Source organism: Onychomys torridus, chromosome 8, assembly GCF_903995425.1.
Source record: "Onychomys torridus chromosome 8, mOncTor1.1, whole genome shotgun sequence".
Lineage (NCBI taxonomy): Eukaryota > Metazoa > Chordata > Mammalia > Rodentia > Cricetidae > Onychomys > Onychomys torridus.
Window position 1 is genome coordinate 101,594,323 of NC_050450.1, and position 17,823 is coordinate 101,612,145.

General features: G+C 49.5%; 1 protein-coding gene across 1 annotated transcript; it reads right to left on the bottom strand.

Moving 5' to 3' along the window:
- Positions 1-4,670: 4,670 nt before the first annotated feature.
- On the bottom strand, positions 4,671-16,235 carry Cpsf4l (cleavage and polyadenylation specific factor 4 like). Its single transcript, XM_036198432.1, has 8 exons — positions 16,133-16,235; positions 15,482-15,532; positions 13,021-13,173; positions 9,724-9,819; positions 8,877-8,970; positions 8,354-8,399; positions 6,028-6,174; positions 4,671-4,722 (listed from the first exon to the last, which is right to left on the bottom strand). The coding sequence occupies exons 1-7, from the start codon at positions 16,233-16,235 to the stop codon at positions 6,028-6,030; spliced, it is 690 nt and encodes a 229-aa protein (XP_036054325.1). The 3' UTR covers positions 4,671-4,722.
- Positions 16,236-17,823: the final 1,588 nt, after the last annotated feature.

The window sequence follows — 17,823 nt, forward strand, 5'->3', positions numbered from 1 at the left end:
TCGGTGTATTGGCTCTCTGGAGTGAAGGTGACCAGGTGACTCAGCATGTGTGGGCCTGCAGCACACCTCTGCATGCTGAGCAGCATACCATAGACACCAGCTCTTGCACCAGTTATTGGGCCATGAGTGAAACACCGGATCCCAATACAAATGAGAAGTCCCCAAACCAAATGGTGTCTCCATAAAGACAGTGCTTGCTCCAAGCTGAGCCAGTCCACAGGGTTCTTTGGCCCCTGCTGTGGTTGTAATCCTGGTGGATGTGACATTTCTGTGTTGAGACAGAGTAGCCCAAGTTGCCCTTGTCCTACCCCCGTCCCTGGGTGCTGCTGGGGTTATGCACCTGACCTGGACTTTTTTTTATCTCTGCAGCTAGAAGCTGGATGGTCTTAGGCCCAAGAAGATTTCTAAGTTTATGAAAAAAAATATTTAAAAAGCAGAGATAGAAACAGCCAGTAAGAGATGCCCTCCCTGGTTCTCATATTTGTCTTTGTTTGTCCCAAGAGCTGCAGCGCTGGCGCAAGTGATGGCGAGCACGTCCGGGGCCACCGAGGGTGTGACAGGGACAACTGCAGAATGGGTTTAAATTTGTACTGGGGCGGGGAGGGTGCAAGTAATAAAACTGCTGAAACCACCTTTTCCTTTTCTTTTTTTCCTTTTTAAGAGCAATTTTACTAGAGTTTGAGAAACGGGGCAGGCAAGCTGTTAATCTCAGGGTGAAGAGTAAAATCATCCTATTGTGTGCTTTTCTTCTTTTTTTTTAAAAAGAAGGATCCACACTGTAGCCCAGGCTGGCCCACAGAGATCCATCTACAGAGTGCTGGGATTAAGGGTGTGCGCCACCAGGCCGGGTGTAAGTCAGTCATTCTTCCACAACTCTGTTCATCATTGAAGGAAGTCAGGACAGGAACTCAAACAGGCAGGAACTTGGAGGTAGGAGCTGATGCAGAGGCCATGGAGGAGTGCTGCTTACTGGTTTACTCCTCATGGCTTGCTCAGCCTGCTTTCTTAGAGAACCAGGACCACCAGCCCAGGGTGGCCCCACCCACCATGTGCTGCACCCTCCCACAACAATCACTAATTAAGAAAATGCCCTATGGGCATGCCCACAGCCTGATTTTATGAGGCAGTTTCTCAAATAAGGTTCCCTCCACTCTGATAACTCTAGCCTGTGTCAAGTTAACATAAAACTACCCAGCACAAAACACCTTTTCTCTCACGTGCTCTGTGTTGTACCTTGAGAGCCTCAACACACACACACACACACACACACACACACACCCCACTGCCTCCCCTTAATACCTAAATACAGAGGTAGCCTACAGGGAAATCGTGTTGCCTGGAGATTTTTACCAAGGGGAGAAGCCCTTTTCTTCACAGTAAGGACCACATCTTCAGGACTATAAGCTGTTTACTGTGGTAAATGGAATTTTTCTGATACTTTAACCTTCTGGTTAGAAGTTATATCAGTTTAATGACCCGTCAAGCCCTGAAGGATGTCGTCTCACCAGGTGTAGGACGGGAGTGAGAGCCTGCATTAAGGGTTGGTTTGACATCAGTCAGTGTCAGTAATTGTAGCTCACCCAGGTGTAGTGACATACAGCTGTCATACCAGCACTCAAGTTTACAAGAAACTTTTTTCTAATAACAAAATGATTTAGCTTCTAAAAATAGAGGCTAGAGAGATGGCTCAGCAGTTAGGAGCACTTGTTGCTCTTGGGGTGGACTGGGTTCCATTTCCAGCACCCACTTGGGAGCTCATAACTATCTGTAACTCCAGTCCCAGGGGATCTTACACTCTTTTCTGAACTCCAAGGGCACTAGGCATTCGTATGGTCCATACATGCAGGCAAAATACACACACAAACGAATGTAGAGTGATCCCCAGGACCCACACGGTAGAGGAGGATCCAACTCCCACACCCACACATTGTTCTCTGACCTCCTCTAGAGTGTGGTGTGCATGTCTCCCTTCCCCCCTAACCATCCACACACAAATGTAGTAAAAAGTCAGGGCCTGGGGATATAGCCCAGAGGTAGCTCTTCCCTAGCATGAATGAGGTCCTAGGTACGTACGATCACCAGCATCAACAACAAAATCAGTGCTGAATCTTAAGCCAGGCACGGTGAAACACACTTGTAATCCCAGAACTTGGAGGGCTGAGGCAAGGTGATCCCAAGTTCAAGGCCAGTCTGAACTACATAATGAGAACTTAGAAGCTATTTTAAGGGTAAAGAGAGCTCAGTGGAGGAGCGCATGTCGCTGGAGGCCATGGACTCAGTTCCCTGGCACCACAAAAAACAAAACAAAACAAAAACAAAAACAGTGGAGCTAGATGTGTGGCCGCCACTTGGGAGGTAAAGACAAGGTCACCCTCAGGTTTATAGTGAGATTGAGGACAGCCTGGGCTACATGAGACCCTGTATCAAGAAAGCAAAATATCATTTATCATGTTATTTGCAGGCTATCTTAAATGAGAAAGCCATGTCACCGCTCTTCATAATGAAAATATTTTTTAATGTATTCTTATTTTATGTACATTGGTGTTTTGCCTACACGTATGTCTGTTGGATCCCCTGGAGGTAGAGTTACAGGCAGTTGTGAGCTGTCATGTGGTTGCTGGGAATTGAACCCGGATCCTCTGGAAGAAGTGCCAGTGCTCTTAACTGCTGAGCCATCTCTCCAGCCCCTCATAATGAAAATATTTTTAAAAAATAAGTATGTCTGAGGGAATTATTCACCTCTTCCACCCTCAGAGAAGTAGTTAGTAGCACCATTGGGGCAGGTGGTGTAGGTGCCCTGAGCCTCCATTCTGAACTCTTAAATTGGGACACATTTGACCTTCCCTGCAGAGATGTGTGCCTGTCCAGTCCAAGAAGGGACGGCTGATGGGGAGGGGCTGTTACTTTTCTATTCTACTGCTCTGCTAAGACACCATAAACAAGGCAACTTATAGAAGGGCTTATAGGGGCTTATAGGGTGAGTCCATGACCAACATGGCGGCAACCAGGCAGCCATGGTGCTGGAGCAGTAGCTGAGAGCTCACATCTTGAGATAACAACCATGAGGCAGAGAGAGGGGTAGAGAGGACTAAGTGGAAATGGTATGGGCTTTTAGAACCTCAAAGCCCACCCTCAGTGACACACTTCCTCCAACAAGGTCACACCTCCTAATCCTTCCCAAACATTTCTACAAACTACGGAGACCAAATGTTCGATTATATGAGCCTATGGGGACCCTTCTCATTCAAAGCACCACATGAACTCACTCAGATCATCATTTTAAAGCTCTGAGCCTGCAGGAGGAGCTCCACAGCAGTCCACACTTGGACCAGCTAAGATTTGAGTGCATGCTGGTACCAGGTGGCCTGCAGAGTTCTGTCACGTGGTACTAGGTCATTTTACCTGTATGACAGCCTGGGGACATGGCTGCTTGTGCTCTAGATTGAGGAAGCGGGCTAGAGGAGGTTAGGCGGTTTCCCTACATGGCTGAAAGCTGGTAGCCGAACCCACAAACCGGCCCTTGGGCCTGGGTGATGCATTGCGTCAGCAAAGCCCTCATGCTGAAGGAGGGTAGGTAGTCATCCTCCCCTAGTCCTGCAAACTGCCTTTTTCTGTACTAGAAACGTCCATTTAACTGACCCTTCTTCCCAGTAGATAAGTGGCATTGTGTCTGCTTCATCATGGTGGAGAGACTACTGTCCTGGTCACTGCCTTAGCTCAGCGGGATGAGCCTTTTCTGTATGCCCATGCCTAATCCCCCTGTGAGGGCGAATCTGTGTCAGCGTGGCTGCAGTCACCTAGGAGATACACCCCGGGTGTGTCTGTGATGGTATTAGGTTCAACTGAGCAGAGAACACAGGCCTTGAGTACACAGAATCCATGTAGCCATGCTACAGTACATGGGTAGCACCCTCTCTGTGTACTGGCATCCCAGACATAATTTTTTTTAAAAAGAAAAGGAAGCTGATTACTTCTTTTTCTAGGCTTCCTTGAATGGATTCAATGAGATCAGCCATTCATACTCCTACCACGGGCTCCCTAAGGTGGCTGTTTTGACACATCATTTAAAAAAAAGAAAAGGCACAGAGAAACCCAGTCTTGCAATAAATAAATAAATAAACAAACAAATAAATAAATAAACAAATAAATAATAAAATAAAATAAAATATTTATTTCCAGGGCCAGAAAAGATGGCTCAGTGGGTAGAGGTGTTTAAAAAGGGGGTGGGGGACTAATACAGCTTCACATAAGACACAGAATCTATTCTCAAATTACACAAGTCATACAGGCTAACAGCTGTCGAGTTAAAAGCAACTGTTTGACTGCATTGCCCATTTTGGGGAGCACTAGAGGCCACTGACTCAGAGCGGTCTGCAAGAGCATGGGAGCTGAGCGAGGGGTACCGACTGACCTGGTAGAGTTCAGTGCACTTGGCCCTACTGGATCACAAATGACTCCTCCCTCCCACAGTCAGCCGACCTCTGCCTGCTGTAGTTTTTGGCAGCTTGTTCATGCACAGGATAGATGGAAATAAGCCAGATGCTATAGGCTGTTTCTGCATCCTGTGTCTCACCAGGGGGATGGGGCTCACTGGACCACTGTGTGCAGAATTCCCTGGTGAGGCCATGGAGCCCCCGTCACTAGGAGGACTTCCAGCTCCCTTGCTACAGGCTAGGTTTTGATGACTCCAGCTGGTACAGCTTTCTGCACCGGCGTGGTGGCCTGGGTTTTGAAGAAAAGAGAGAAAGTTAAGATTATACCTTCTTATCACTTCTCCAAAGTAAAGTCCCCGCATGTCCAGGGAACCACGGCTGGTTTTCTAAAGAATTTATTGGCTTTTCCAGCCTCTTGGGGGTCTTGAGGTATGAAGACCTTGTAAGTGCAGTAGTTTGAGACCTTTCTGAGAATAATCGCAAGATCTGGACGCACAAGAGAAAGATTTAGGATTCACATTCACCTCCCAGATTGCTAGGCAAGCACTCTACCATTGAGCTAAATCCCCAGCCCATTTTATTGTTGTTGTTGTTTTGTTGTTTTGAGACAGGGTTTCTCTGTGTAGTTTTGGTGCCTCTCCTGGATCTATCTCACTCTGTAGACCAGGCTGGCCTCGAACTCACAGAGATCTGCCTGCCTCTGCCTCCCAAGTGCTGGGATTACAGGTGTGCACCACCACTGCCCGGCAATTTTCAAAGTTCATAAGTCAAACATAAAAGAAAATAAAGGGTTCTGCCCTCTTACCTAGCATTCTGGTGAAACTGTATTTCTTTTTGAAACTAGGTCTTGTGTAGCCCAGACTGCCTCTCTATATAACCAAGGATGACCTTGAACTTCTGATCCTCCTGCCTCCATTTTTCCCCTAAGACAAGGTTTCTGTGTAGCAGCCCTGACTGTCCTAGAACTCTCTTTGTAGTCCAAGCTGACTTAGAACTCACAGAGATCTGCCTGTTTCTGCCTCCCAAGTGTTGGGATTAAAGGCATGGGCCATCTGATTATTTGGTTAAAGAGAAAAATAACAGTGCAGGACAGATAGTAATATACCTCATAAAGGCATTGTTTATTTTTTATATTTTAGTTAATTATTTTGAGACAGGGTCTTACTATCCTAGTACACCTGGAACTCACTCTGTAGACCAGGCTGACCTCCAACTCACAGAAATCCACCTGCCTCTGCCTCCTCTGTGCTGGGATCAAAGGTCTAAACCACCATGCCTAGCAGTTCAGTTTTCTTTTCAGACAAGGACTCATTCTGTATGTAGCCTTGTCTGACCTGGAGCTCACTATGTAGATTAAATGAGCCTCAGACTTGCTGCAGTCAGTCCTGCAGATTCTGCCTGCTGCATGCTGGGATTACAGGCATGCACCTCCCCACTAGGCCCTCGGTTCTCTCAATTCATATCCCTGAACCCCAGCATGGCATCATCCTCTGCTGCAGATGTGGAGTCATGGTCTCCAGCTAGGTGCTCGGCCCTCCCCTGCAGCCCTCAGTAGATGGAAGGGCTTCCCTGCCCTGTGGGCTCCTTCACTTACCTATGGTGCAGGCTGGGCCCTCGAGCTGCAGGCAGGAGGCAGGGTCCACCTCTTCTGATAGTAGACCGTGGGCTTTGCCTGGGAGGGGGCTGCTACAATATTGCCAGAAGAAGCTGGAGTTGATGGATCCCTTGGCTGGTCGACAAGCTGCAGATAGAGTGACATCATGAGGAAACCCTGCTCTAGAGACTCCCTGTGTAGACATGGCCACCTAAATACCCATGTTCTGTGGTGTGGGGGTTTGTTTTTTGTATTTTGACATAAGAGATTGCTTTAGGGTGGTGGCGTTGATTTGTTTTGCTGTTCCTAACATACTTTTTCTTGTGGTTATTTGTTTTTCAAGACAGGGTTTCTCTCTGTAGCTTTGGAGCCTGACCTGGAACTCACTCAGTAGACCAGGCTGGCCTCGAACTCACAGAGATCCACCTGCCTCTGCCTCCCAAGTGCTGGGATCAAAGGTGTACACCACCACTGCCTGGTCTTTTTTTTTTTTTTAATTAGTTCTTTGAGAATTTCATATGACATGTCTTGAGCAAGCGCGTGCACGCACACACACACACATGAGAGAAAGAGAGATTTTATTTTTGAGACAGTGTCCCATGTAACTCTGGATAGCCTCTAATTCAAGATGCAATCAAGGATGGCCTTGACCTGAACCTCCTGCCTCCACCTTCCCAGAGTTTTTAACACTTTTAATTACCAAAAGCATGCCTTTGGAAGAAGTTACCTGCTCAGTAACTTCAAAGAAAAGAGATTTGCTGAGCTCACATTCTGGAGGCTGAGGTCTAAGACCTGGAAGGTGTGTCTGCTCAGCTTCTGGGCAGGGCCTTGTGCTATTCCAAGTGAAGAGGGAGCAGGTGCATGTAGAGAGGTCCTATGGTGAGCCAGGAAGCTGGGAAAGCCAACATGGTTCATAACAACCACTTTTATCAGGATCTAGACGAGGATGCTTGAGCCTTCCCACTAGGCACCACCCCAACACTTAGTGATCATAGCACATTCAAACCAAAAGAGGCAATGTACAGATGATGAATGTGTGATGCTGGTCCAATAAAGCTGCTCCAAGCCCTGGAAGATCATCCCACAACACAAAACAGTCTTCTCATTTCCCTCCAACCTTTGAAGATTTACTTTGTTTCTTAGTAAGTACGTGTATGTGTGTGGGTTGTGCAAGTACATGCAGGTGCCCGCAGAGGCTGGAGGGATCAGATCCCCTGGATGGTGGGGACTGGACTGGGGTTCAGTCTGCTCTGAACAGTGAACTGAACAGTGCCTGCTCTGAACCACTGAACCATGTCTCCAGCCCTCCCCACAACCTCTTAAAAAACCATTCTCATGTCTCTAGTTATAGAAAAAGCTATTGTCCAGGAGTGATGGTGCACACCTTTAATCCCAGCATTGGGGAGGCAGAGGCAGGTGGACCTCTGAATTTGAGACCAGTCTGGTTTACATAGCAAGTCCCAGAACAGCCAGACCTCAACCAGAGCAAAATAGTGAGACCCTGTCTTTAAAACACAAAAACAAAAAGAAAAAAAGAAAAAGAAAATAAAAACCAAAAAGCCCTCAAAAGAGAGAAAGTGGGAGGGCAGGGGTGGGGGAGACAAGCATGAGGAGGCTGGGGGTGTTAGCTGTAGCTCAGTAATGGAACACTTGCCTAGCCACCCAGGACTCTGGGTTCAATTTCCAGCACTGAGGTGGGGGTGGGGAAGTGTGATGGGCCGGGCCTGGCCTGAAGGTAGTGTGTTGACCACTGAAGCGATTTCTGACTGATACCTGGTAACAGTGGGGATAATACGTGTCTCCCTAGGAACCAGGGAAATTTCTGAGCCGTCATAGTCTTCATTCAGAAAACTGACTTTGGACTCTAAGTCCTAGATTTTTGTCAGGGAAAAACATTCCTGTGGAACGTCAAGATGGCTCAGTTGGTAAAAGTGCCTACTGCCAAGCCTGAGGACCTGAGTTCCACCCTGGGGACTCAGATGGTAGAATGAGAACCAGCTGCCCCAGCTGTCCTCTGACTTCCACGCATTCATGGTGGCGTGCACATATCCACGTGTACACACAAAGTAAATAAATAAAATTTAAAACACAGTAACAAAAGGAAGGCTTCGGGGCAATAATGGAGGGGTCCTACCCAGTGCAGAGACGGCAGAGGATGGGGAGCCTGAAAGGAGCTATGGTATGCAGGCCCCTACACAGGACCACATGTACCTTTCAAAGGATTGGGACTCGTAAGTGGGGTGTCCTGAGAACAGCACAGTGCCAGGAAGCACAGACAGGTGTGGGAGCCAAAAGACAGACACTGTGTAGACACCCCGAGTGCTGCACTTACCTTCACATTACTGGGGTGGAGTGTGCGACTCATCTTGGGACTGAGGGAAAGAGAGAGAGAGGAGGAGGAGGACAGACGGAGAGAAAGTGTGTGTTAGAGTTGTGCATGTGTGTTAGAGACGGCGCTAGCTCTCTATCCCTGCTCATTAGCATGCTCAGCACCAGCCTGCTGCAGACTCCCATTCCAGAGCCCCTAGGGAAGGAGGCGGCACCCTAAGCACTGCACAGAACTGCAGAGGACTGGGGGAATGATAGGAAATATCTCAGCTTATTTCTAGAACAGCCTGTGAGAGGTACACACCTGCCCCACTGTAAGTACGTGTTAAGAGAAAGAGCTGGGGTCCACACAACCACACCACCCAGACCTCCAGGGTGGGGCAGCAGTGTGATGAAAAACCACTAGGAAGAAACTTGCTAGATAATCTCCCACTGAGGGCAAAGGAAGTCCAGAAGGGTCTAGATCCAGACGGTAGGGCCCAGCACTCCAGTGCAATGAGGAATGGCCGAATCATACTTACTGCCCAAATTGGCACTTAGGTCCCTTGGGGCAGAAGCCGATGAAGTAGTTGGGACACATTGCTTGATGGACATGGCGGTATTTACACAGGGGGCCTAGAAGACGAAGAGCAAATGGCCAAGAGAATCTGCTTCATTCAGAGGAGGGGGTATACATGAGGAAAAGCATGGCTGTGGTAGGCTTGCCATTGGACATAGGGTAGATAAGCCTTCCTGCCATTGATGTCCCTGAAGCCAGGAGACAGACAGGGGTAGAAACCTTGGCTCAGGTAAGGGCTGGGCATGTGGGTCAATGGTAAAGCACAGGTAGACCATGCCCCAGGCCCTGGGTTCCATGCCCAGCCTTGTCTTCCGCCAGCACAGAGAAGGTGAGAACATGCTCAAGCCACCTTTCCTCAGCAGCCCCTCCCAAACCGGTGCTAAGAATCACACCGGGAGACACAGGATCACAAGGCCTAGTGACCCCACCTTCTAAGTTTGGCTGGGAGTAGGGGGAAGGCTAGAACTTAAGTGGCATTCAGCACCTGGGAGCTGTGTCTCTCATGCACTAGACCTTCTGCTGGGCTTCTCAGCCCAGGTCCCACATCCACCCATTGAGAAGGATAGGCTATGTATCTCCCAGCCCTGCCTGAGAAGCCTGTTGTGCCCTATGCCAGGCTGCATCTTCCAGAGTCTCGGGAGATTTCTCCACTGGCATACAAGCCTTGGATAATTTCAGAAAGGCTTTTCACTGGGGCATTTATATGGCACAACCCCCCCCCCCAGGAATATACTCCTCGCCTGCTGAGCACCCCCATCTGGCTCACCCTCATCCCTCAGTACATCCCACCCCTCCCATGGAGGTCTCACCATCCTTGCAGAACCCTTGGTCATACCAAGGGCATCTCTGGGACTTGGGAGCTGGCTTCACGTGGAGGAAGGAGCAGTCCTTGTTGCTGCAGCAACCTGAAAAGCCCGTCGTTCTTTGTATATAAGCAGGTTGATCCTCATGACCACTTCTGCATCCCCACCCTGTTTACCTTGGCCCTCCCTCCCATGGAATCCCCTGGCCCCTCTTCTGTTTATCCATCATCTTTGGAAGACCTCTGCCACTGGAAGAGGAAGTTACTCTCCGGTAATCTCCACTGTGAACCCTCCACTATTTCCAGAGCCCGAGAAGGAGCAGGGGTGTTTTGGAAGAAATACCAAGGACAGAGCAGAGCTTCCAGTTGGGTCCAGTAGGCACCTTTCAGAGGGACCGCATTAGCTGTGAGCCTAGGCTGTGCAGTGTCTATGCGGTAAACCAAGTCTTATTCCACTGCATTTCCACAAGGGGGCAGCCTTGTAGGCACAGGCTGCCTGCAGCTGTGGCTTTTAGGCCTCACTTCGGTAGATCTGAAGCTGAGAGAAGGTTATGACCTGTTCTGCCTCCTTTGAATGGAGAACCTGGGAACATTTTGCTTTCACCCTCCCTCAAGGCCTATGACTGTGCTCTTTGGAGCTAACAGGAACTTCAGAAGTTCTGCCAGAGAGTTGTCTTATACACGGGGCTTTTCTACAAGACGACACTTCACCTGAGGAAGGATTCTCTTGACTCCTAAGAGTTTTGCCATTCCTTCCCAGCCCTTCCATTTTACAAACGTGGATGCCAGCCCTCAGGAAGAGGCAAGGACCGCATCTATTCACTCAGCTTCCTTACACCAAAAGAACTTATTGGCACATCCTCAGCCAACTTGGTAGAATGCTGTGCCCGGGTTTGAGCCTCTTTAGGACTCAAAACGACCTCGTGCATAGGGTGAGTCAACACTTGGGGGAGAGGGGATGGTGAGGAAATTGTTCCAGGATTGGTATACCCATATCTGTCCATCCCAGCTGCACATTGCTATATCTGCTCCTGGCCAGCAGGTGGCAGCAACACTCCAGCCTTCACTGTCTTTTTTAGCTACCCTGGCTCCTTTTAAGCACTGGACATCCTGGCTCTAAGCAAATGTGCTTTACGGCTTCAAGGCCTTAACAGAGTGAGTGAGTGAGTGAGTGAGTGAGTGAGTGAGTGAGTGAGTGAGTGTGTGTGTGTGTGTGTGTGTGTGTGTGTGTGTGTGTGTGTGTGCGCGCGCGCGCGCGCGCGCGCGCGCGCGTTGCGCCCAGGCAGGGCATGGTGGCACATTCCTCTAATCCTAGCACTCGGGAGGCAGAGGCAGATGGATCTCTTTGAGTTTGAGTCAAGCCTGGGCTACATAATGAGAGCCCTATCTCAAAGTGGAGGCGGTATGACTAAGAAGAATAAAGAATGATATACACACATGTGATTTTTAAAAGACATCCTATGTAGCTCAGGCAGCCTTTGAATTTGAATCCTGCTTCCTCAGCCTCCCACATACTAACTAGGGTTACAAGCATGTGCTATCACAGTTTTGTTGTTGTTTGAGACAGGGTCTCACTATGTAATCCTGGCTGGCTTGAAATTCTACATAGATCAGGCTGGCCTTGAACTCACAGAGATTGACCTATTTCTCTCTTCCTCTTGAGTTCTGAGATTAAAGTCATGTACCAACACACCTAGCATATAATTATATAATTATCTTTGTAATATTAGAGGTATTCACTCACTGTTAAGAGCAAAACCTTGGGCTGGAGAGATGGCTCAGAGGTTAAAAGCACTGGCTGCTCTTCCCGAGGTCTTGAGTTCAATTCCCAGCAACCACATAATGGCTCACAAACATCTACAATGAGATCTGGTACCCTCTTCTGGTGTGCAGGCATACATGCAGGCAGAACACTGTATACATAATAAATAAATCTTAAAAAACAAAACAAAACAAAACAAACAAACAAAAACCCTTGGGTTACATATAATCATGAGTGTACACATCTGCCCTGAATTACTTACAGGCAAACATGGTCCCATTTATGTTTCCAGTACCGTGTCAGATCACCAAGCCAAGAAACCCAGGGTTGAGAGGGTAAAAGGACATTTCTAAGTGAAATTGCTTTAGGCTGTGACTTAAGGGGATGAGCCCTAAATAGCTTCTTGGATGACCAAGAAGGACTTGAGGCCCCAAGGGAGGCTGGAGCAGACCTGACCACTCAAGATAATTTTAGGGACCAGACTTATGAACTTTGTGGCTTTATATACACAGTGACCTTCTCTTTCTAACGAGTAATGCAGGCTTTCCCCTTTGGGAGGTAACATGACATTTTTATCTAAAATAAAAGTTAGAAATAGAAGGAATGCAGGAAGAAGACAGGGTGTGGGTGCCTCCTGGGTACTGGTGACCATTCCGAGCACAGCTACCAAATGCATCTCATGTGGGGAGGCCTGACGGGGCCCAGCAGGGTTTGAGAAGTAGGTCTTTCAAGGCTATTCCTGACAGTCACCTGGGTGTGGATTAGCCATGCCTGGAGTGAGGAACAATATTCTTTTCTCTTTGAGGTAAGTGCCACGCTCAGACTAACAGACGGCAGATTCAGCTCTGCATCCTTCATTTTACTTTTATTTTTTATTGGTTCCTTAAAGGTTTATTTTTATCTTATGTGTATGGGTGTTTTGCCTGCATGTATGTATGTGAAGCATGTGTGTGCCTGGAATCTTAGAAGACCGTAAGAGGGCATCAGATGCCCTGGAACAGGAGTTATAGGCAACTGTGAGCTGCCCTATGGACTCCGGGAACCAAATTCAGGCAGGTTCTCTGGAAGAGCAGGGAATGCTTTTAACCACTGAACCACCTCTCCAGCCCCATATTGGTTTATTTTTGAGACAGTTTCATTGTGTAGCCCTGGCTGGCCTAAAACTTACTATGGCTTCAAACTCAGAAATCTGCCTGCCTCTGCCTCTTGAGTGCTGGGATTAAAATTGTGCACCACCTCAACTGACCCTATTTTTTATTATTAATTCGTTATTGTTATTGTTGTTTTCAGACAAAGTCTCATGTAGTCCAGGCTACCCTTGAATGTCTCTGTAGCTCAGACTAGCCATGAATTCCTGATTCTCCTGCCTCAGTCTCTCTAGTGCTGAGATTAGACGTATGCCCCTCTGGGCCCAGCCTTGGTTCTGTTTTCTTAGGGTTCAGAGAAGCAGGCAGTTTGGGCTCAGTCAGACAAGGCTGGCCTTCTGGGCCTCTTCTACCCCTACCCACTCCCATCCCCGCCAGGAACCAGGCAGGGCATTACCGAACTTTGAGTGGAAGTAGCACACCGGCATCTTGCTGACGTCATACTGGTGCAGGAAGCTGCAACCATCACCCTTTCGGCAAAGCCCTCGAAGCCAGTGTTTACACACCACCATCTTCTCGCCCGTCTCGTGCCGAAGCGGGCACAGCATCCCTGCAGAACACGGGACCTGCTATAGGCCTCACCCAGCCTGCCTGGAGGGGTTCCCCAGGGCCTGTGAGGCTGCTCCCCCCATCTTTGTCACCTCAGAGTCCCGTCACCTTGACAACCTGGAAGGGATGGAACAGGGGCAGAGGACCACCCTAGGCAAGAGGCTGTCTTAAGATGGGCGGGCCCATCTCCCAGAGCCAAACCCCAGGAACCTCACTCCATGGCCATACCCAGCCAAGGCCATACCCAGCCCAGCTCTTGGCATACCCTAAGGGCTTTTGCAGGGAGGGAAATGTTCGGGATTTGTTTCTTCCTTGTTTTAAAAAAAAATATTTTCATGTGTTTCTGTGTGTGTGTGTGTTTGTGCACATGTGTGTAGGAGCCTTTGGAGGTCAGAAAAGGCATCTGATCCCCTAGAACTGGAGTTACAAACTGTTGTGAGCTGCCAGGTGGGCGCTGGGAATTGAAGCAGGGTCCTCTGCAAGAAAAACAAGTGCCTTTAACTGCCAAATCACAAATCATATCTATCTATCTATCTTTTTTTTTTTTTTTTTTGGTTTTTTGAGACAGGGTTTCTCTGTGTAGCTTTGTGCCTTTCCTGGAACTTGCTTTGTATACCAGGTTGGCCTCAAACTCACAGAGATTCGCTTGCCTCTGCCTCCCGAGTGCTGGGATTAAAGGCATGCACCACCACCGCCCAGCCTCTCTTATTTTTTGAAACAGGGTCTCATGTAGCCCAGGCTGGTATTAAATTCTATGTTGCCAAGAATGACTTTGGAGTTCTGACCCTTCTGCTTCCAACTCTTGAGTGCTGAGATTACAGGCATGGCGCACCATGCTCAGTTTATGCATGCGTGCTGGGGCTCATGGGCCTAATGCATGTTAGGCTACCCATGGAGCACCTGCTCAGCATGCATTCATGACTTCAAATATTAAGAACATCACATCCTGCTGGGTGGTGGTGTCACACGCCTTTAATCTCAGCACACGGAAGGCAGAGACAGGCAGATCTCTGTGAGTTCAAGGTCAGCCTGGTCTACAGAGCAAATTTCCAGGACAGAACACAGCCATGGAATAGGTAGGTGACTCTTACAATGGTCAGGCACTAGAAAAGTTAGATTAGACCACCTCAGTATCTTTATTCAGAAGACACTGCCACCGGAAGGGAGGGTTGTGTCTAAACAGGACTTGTTTCATGCATGACCAGGGCGTCCTTTTCAAGTGCCCCTTCCCAATGCACATGTACACACTTCTGGCCATCCCTGATGCTGTGACCTTCCTCAATAGCAGCTTGATCTCTTTGCAAGAAAGAAGCCTTGGTTTGTAATGAACCTGGAAGGTTCTGGTTGCCCAGAGCCCTGGGTGGCCAGTGAGCTCCACTCCCGTGTCATCCAAGCATCCAGGAGTGGACACACAGGCTCCAGGTCCTCCTTGCCTGACCTCCTCCTCCTGACTTTTAGGGACAGAATACTAAGGGTCTCCAAGGTACCCCCCTAAGAACCTCTTCACCTGGATCCATAGGCAGGCTTGGGGAAGGAACCCTACTATTAGGGGTAAGGTATTTTGGCAACTGTATGTTTCTGTTGGAGGAACCTCAAAGTGACCCACAACCAGAAGAGAGGGCCAGAAGCCTGGGGGCAAGTCGGGCTACATTTGGGGAGGGATTTGAGAGGGAAGCCCTGGAGCAGCAGGGGTTACTATCACTCAGGAGACTGCCTAAGGGCAGAAGAGACAGCTGGGATGATCCGTCAGTTTCCAGTTCCACTCAAGGTGGGGAATCAACCTTGAATTTAAGGGGCACTTAAAAAGGTTGGGAAGAGGATGGGTTAGACTGAGGAGGACTGAAACCTGAGAACACGGGCCAGAGGCCCTGACCCACCACTACCTCCATCAGGAACAGAATATCGGGGCTGGAGAGATGGCTCAGTGGTTAAGAACACCAGCCGCTCTTCCAGAGGCCCCGAGTTTGGTTCCCAGCACCACAGCAGGTAGCTCTTAACCATCTGTAACCACAGTTCCAAACAGATCCAACACCTCTGTTCCGAAGAACCCATGTGTTCATATTTGTATACCCACACACAGGTACACATAATTTAAAAAACAAAAAACAAAAAACTTTTTTAAAGAAGGGAATGGGGTAGCCCCATTACCCTGGTACAAATGTCAGGGGGTGGGCCACCCCCAGGCCACTGCTCTCCTCATGAGGCTGGATCCTGTCCTACCCCAGGTGCCGATCTCACGCTCTCTCCCACACTCCGGCTGGTCCACTAGGCCGTTCCTGTCCCTGCCCAGCCCAGGCTGCCTCACTCACCTTTCCCACAGAGCCCTTTAGCGAAGAAGTTGCACACAGCTGAGCTGGACTCTGGAGAAGGAAACAGAGGAGATGATAGCTTCCCCAGAGCTGAGCTCTCTGCCAGGGAACCTCAAGTTCCTCCTCAGCCAAGTCCCACCTAAGCCTCCTACAGGCTTGATCTGTGCGAACCCCCAAGCATTCTCTCTGGCTGCCTTCTTCGGGTTTTTGGTTCTCGTATTGTTCAATTGTTTTTGTTTGTTTGTTTATGACACAAGGTCTGACTCCACAGTCCAGGTTGGCCTGGAACTCATAGCCATCCTCCTGCCTCCGCCTCTGCTGGCCACAGTTTTTGCCATCAGAAGCATCTGTCATTTGTCTCCTGTTGTGGCGACTGTGGGTCAAAGGTACCCTCTCCCGAAGGGAGCCCTTCCCCCTACCCCGACCCCTGCCCTTCCAGAACCAGTCTCTACATTCCACTTAAACTCAACCCATCTCTGAGAGGAGGTGCAAGTCTTTGGGGCAGCCAGGGAGGGAGACCTGGAGGCCAGTGGGGAGCTGGGAAATCTGCCTTTCTATCCCGGCCAGTGCCAGAAGCCCTGTAGGAGAGACAGGGAAGTCCGAGAGAGCTCCGCAAGGACCTGGGGAGGGGGACATGCCATTGCCACTCACTGTCCATGCCCTGGAAAGGCAGGAGCCCTGAGCCTTTCTGCAGTTCCACATCCTGCTCAAAGGTGAACGTGAACCCTTCCAGCCCCGCGATGACCTCCTCCATCTTCCCTCTCTCACAGGGATGGCGCCAAACTGCGAGAGCCCCTACAGGTGGTTCCTATATAATCCATCGGCACTTAAGGGGCCAGGCCCTATCTGAGGCTTGCCCCCTCTGCCCCAGGTTACTTCTTCCCTTAGGGTGCCAGCGGTTAGGTGACTGTATATGACTCTGAGTGAACCACAGAGGCCCCACAGCTGCCTCAACCCTCCTACCCATGCAGGTGCAAACACCCCAGGGCCCGCCCCCACACTGTTCACATAATTCCCATCCTCAGGTGGGGAGGGATTGGCAGACTCACACCTGCTTATCTCTGTCTATCACCAAACACAGCAATGCCAAACTAGTGCTCCCATGGTGTTTGGGGGGAGGGGGTACAGCCACAGGGGAGCAAGGGAGACATTGGCACTAACCTACCACAGCAGTGCCATATTTTGCCTGAGCGTGGGGTGGGGTGGGTGGGGGTGGGGGATAGAGGAGAGCTTCCTCCATTAGGTCCCAGCCACTTTCCATTCTCACAAGGCCCTCTGAGCCTCTTTTCTAGACTGAATGACAAGCCTCAAGTGTGCTCTTCCTGGAAGAGGTCAAAAGGAATGAAGGCCAGAAGAATCGGAAACAGTTGTATGAAGGGCCCTTTGTTTACCCTGCAGGCAATCACAATTGTAAACTTGGATGGAGGGTGGAACCAACCCAAGGCTGGGAGGGAGGTGGGGGGGAGTGACCTCCTAGCTAGGAATCCACTGGGCCACCCCAGAGCCTCCCCTACCCCCCACAAGTGCTTTGTAAATGAAAAATGAAATCTCCGTGCAAATGTTGTTTTATTATTATGCCAGCCCTGCCCCGAAGGGCTGAGAACTTCTAAATCGGCTTTCTCAGGAACATTTTTAAAGCTCTAATTAAACCAGGCTGTCCCCTCCCCCTGCTGGGTCCGGAATTGGCCTGGCCTCTCCTGGAGCCTCTGTTTCCAGGACACACTGGCTTTTGAGGCCCACAGAACCAGAACCAGAGCGATCTCCTCCTGGGACCCAGCAGGGAGAGGTAAGCAGTACCCTGCAGGCCTGTGGCTGAGCAGACAGGATCCAGCCTGCCAGCTTTGTGTCCTGTGGCTGCCACACCTAGATCTGTTGTTCTTTTGAACTCCAGATCTGAAAAGAAAACAGCGGGAGAGATAGACCCACCCTGAGAATGGAGCTGGAGCTGAGTCGGGGCTAGAGTGGGAGTTTACCTGGCGTCACCCGCTCTGGTCTACACTGGGGACTGAAGGCAGAATGGCTCGGATGCTATCTAGGGCTGGGAACAATTGATCCTGTCCTTGGGTATTGATTAGGTCCCAGGACTGTCACCGTGGGCTCATCTGAAAGTCCCACAGGTCTAGTGGAGAAGGCAGAACAGAGGAGGAACTCAAGGTGCTGGAAGGCCAAGGGCACACTGCAAGCAATGTCCTAGAGATGGGAGATCCCTGCCCTCAAAGCTCTACACAATAAGTGATGATGGAGTGAAGTGTGCTAGGAGAAAAGTCTAGTCATGAAGGATGAAGGGGGTGGGGGAATGTTCCAGAAGAAGGGCCAGAGCTAAGACCTGAAACAAGAAACAA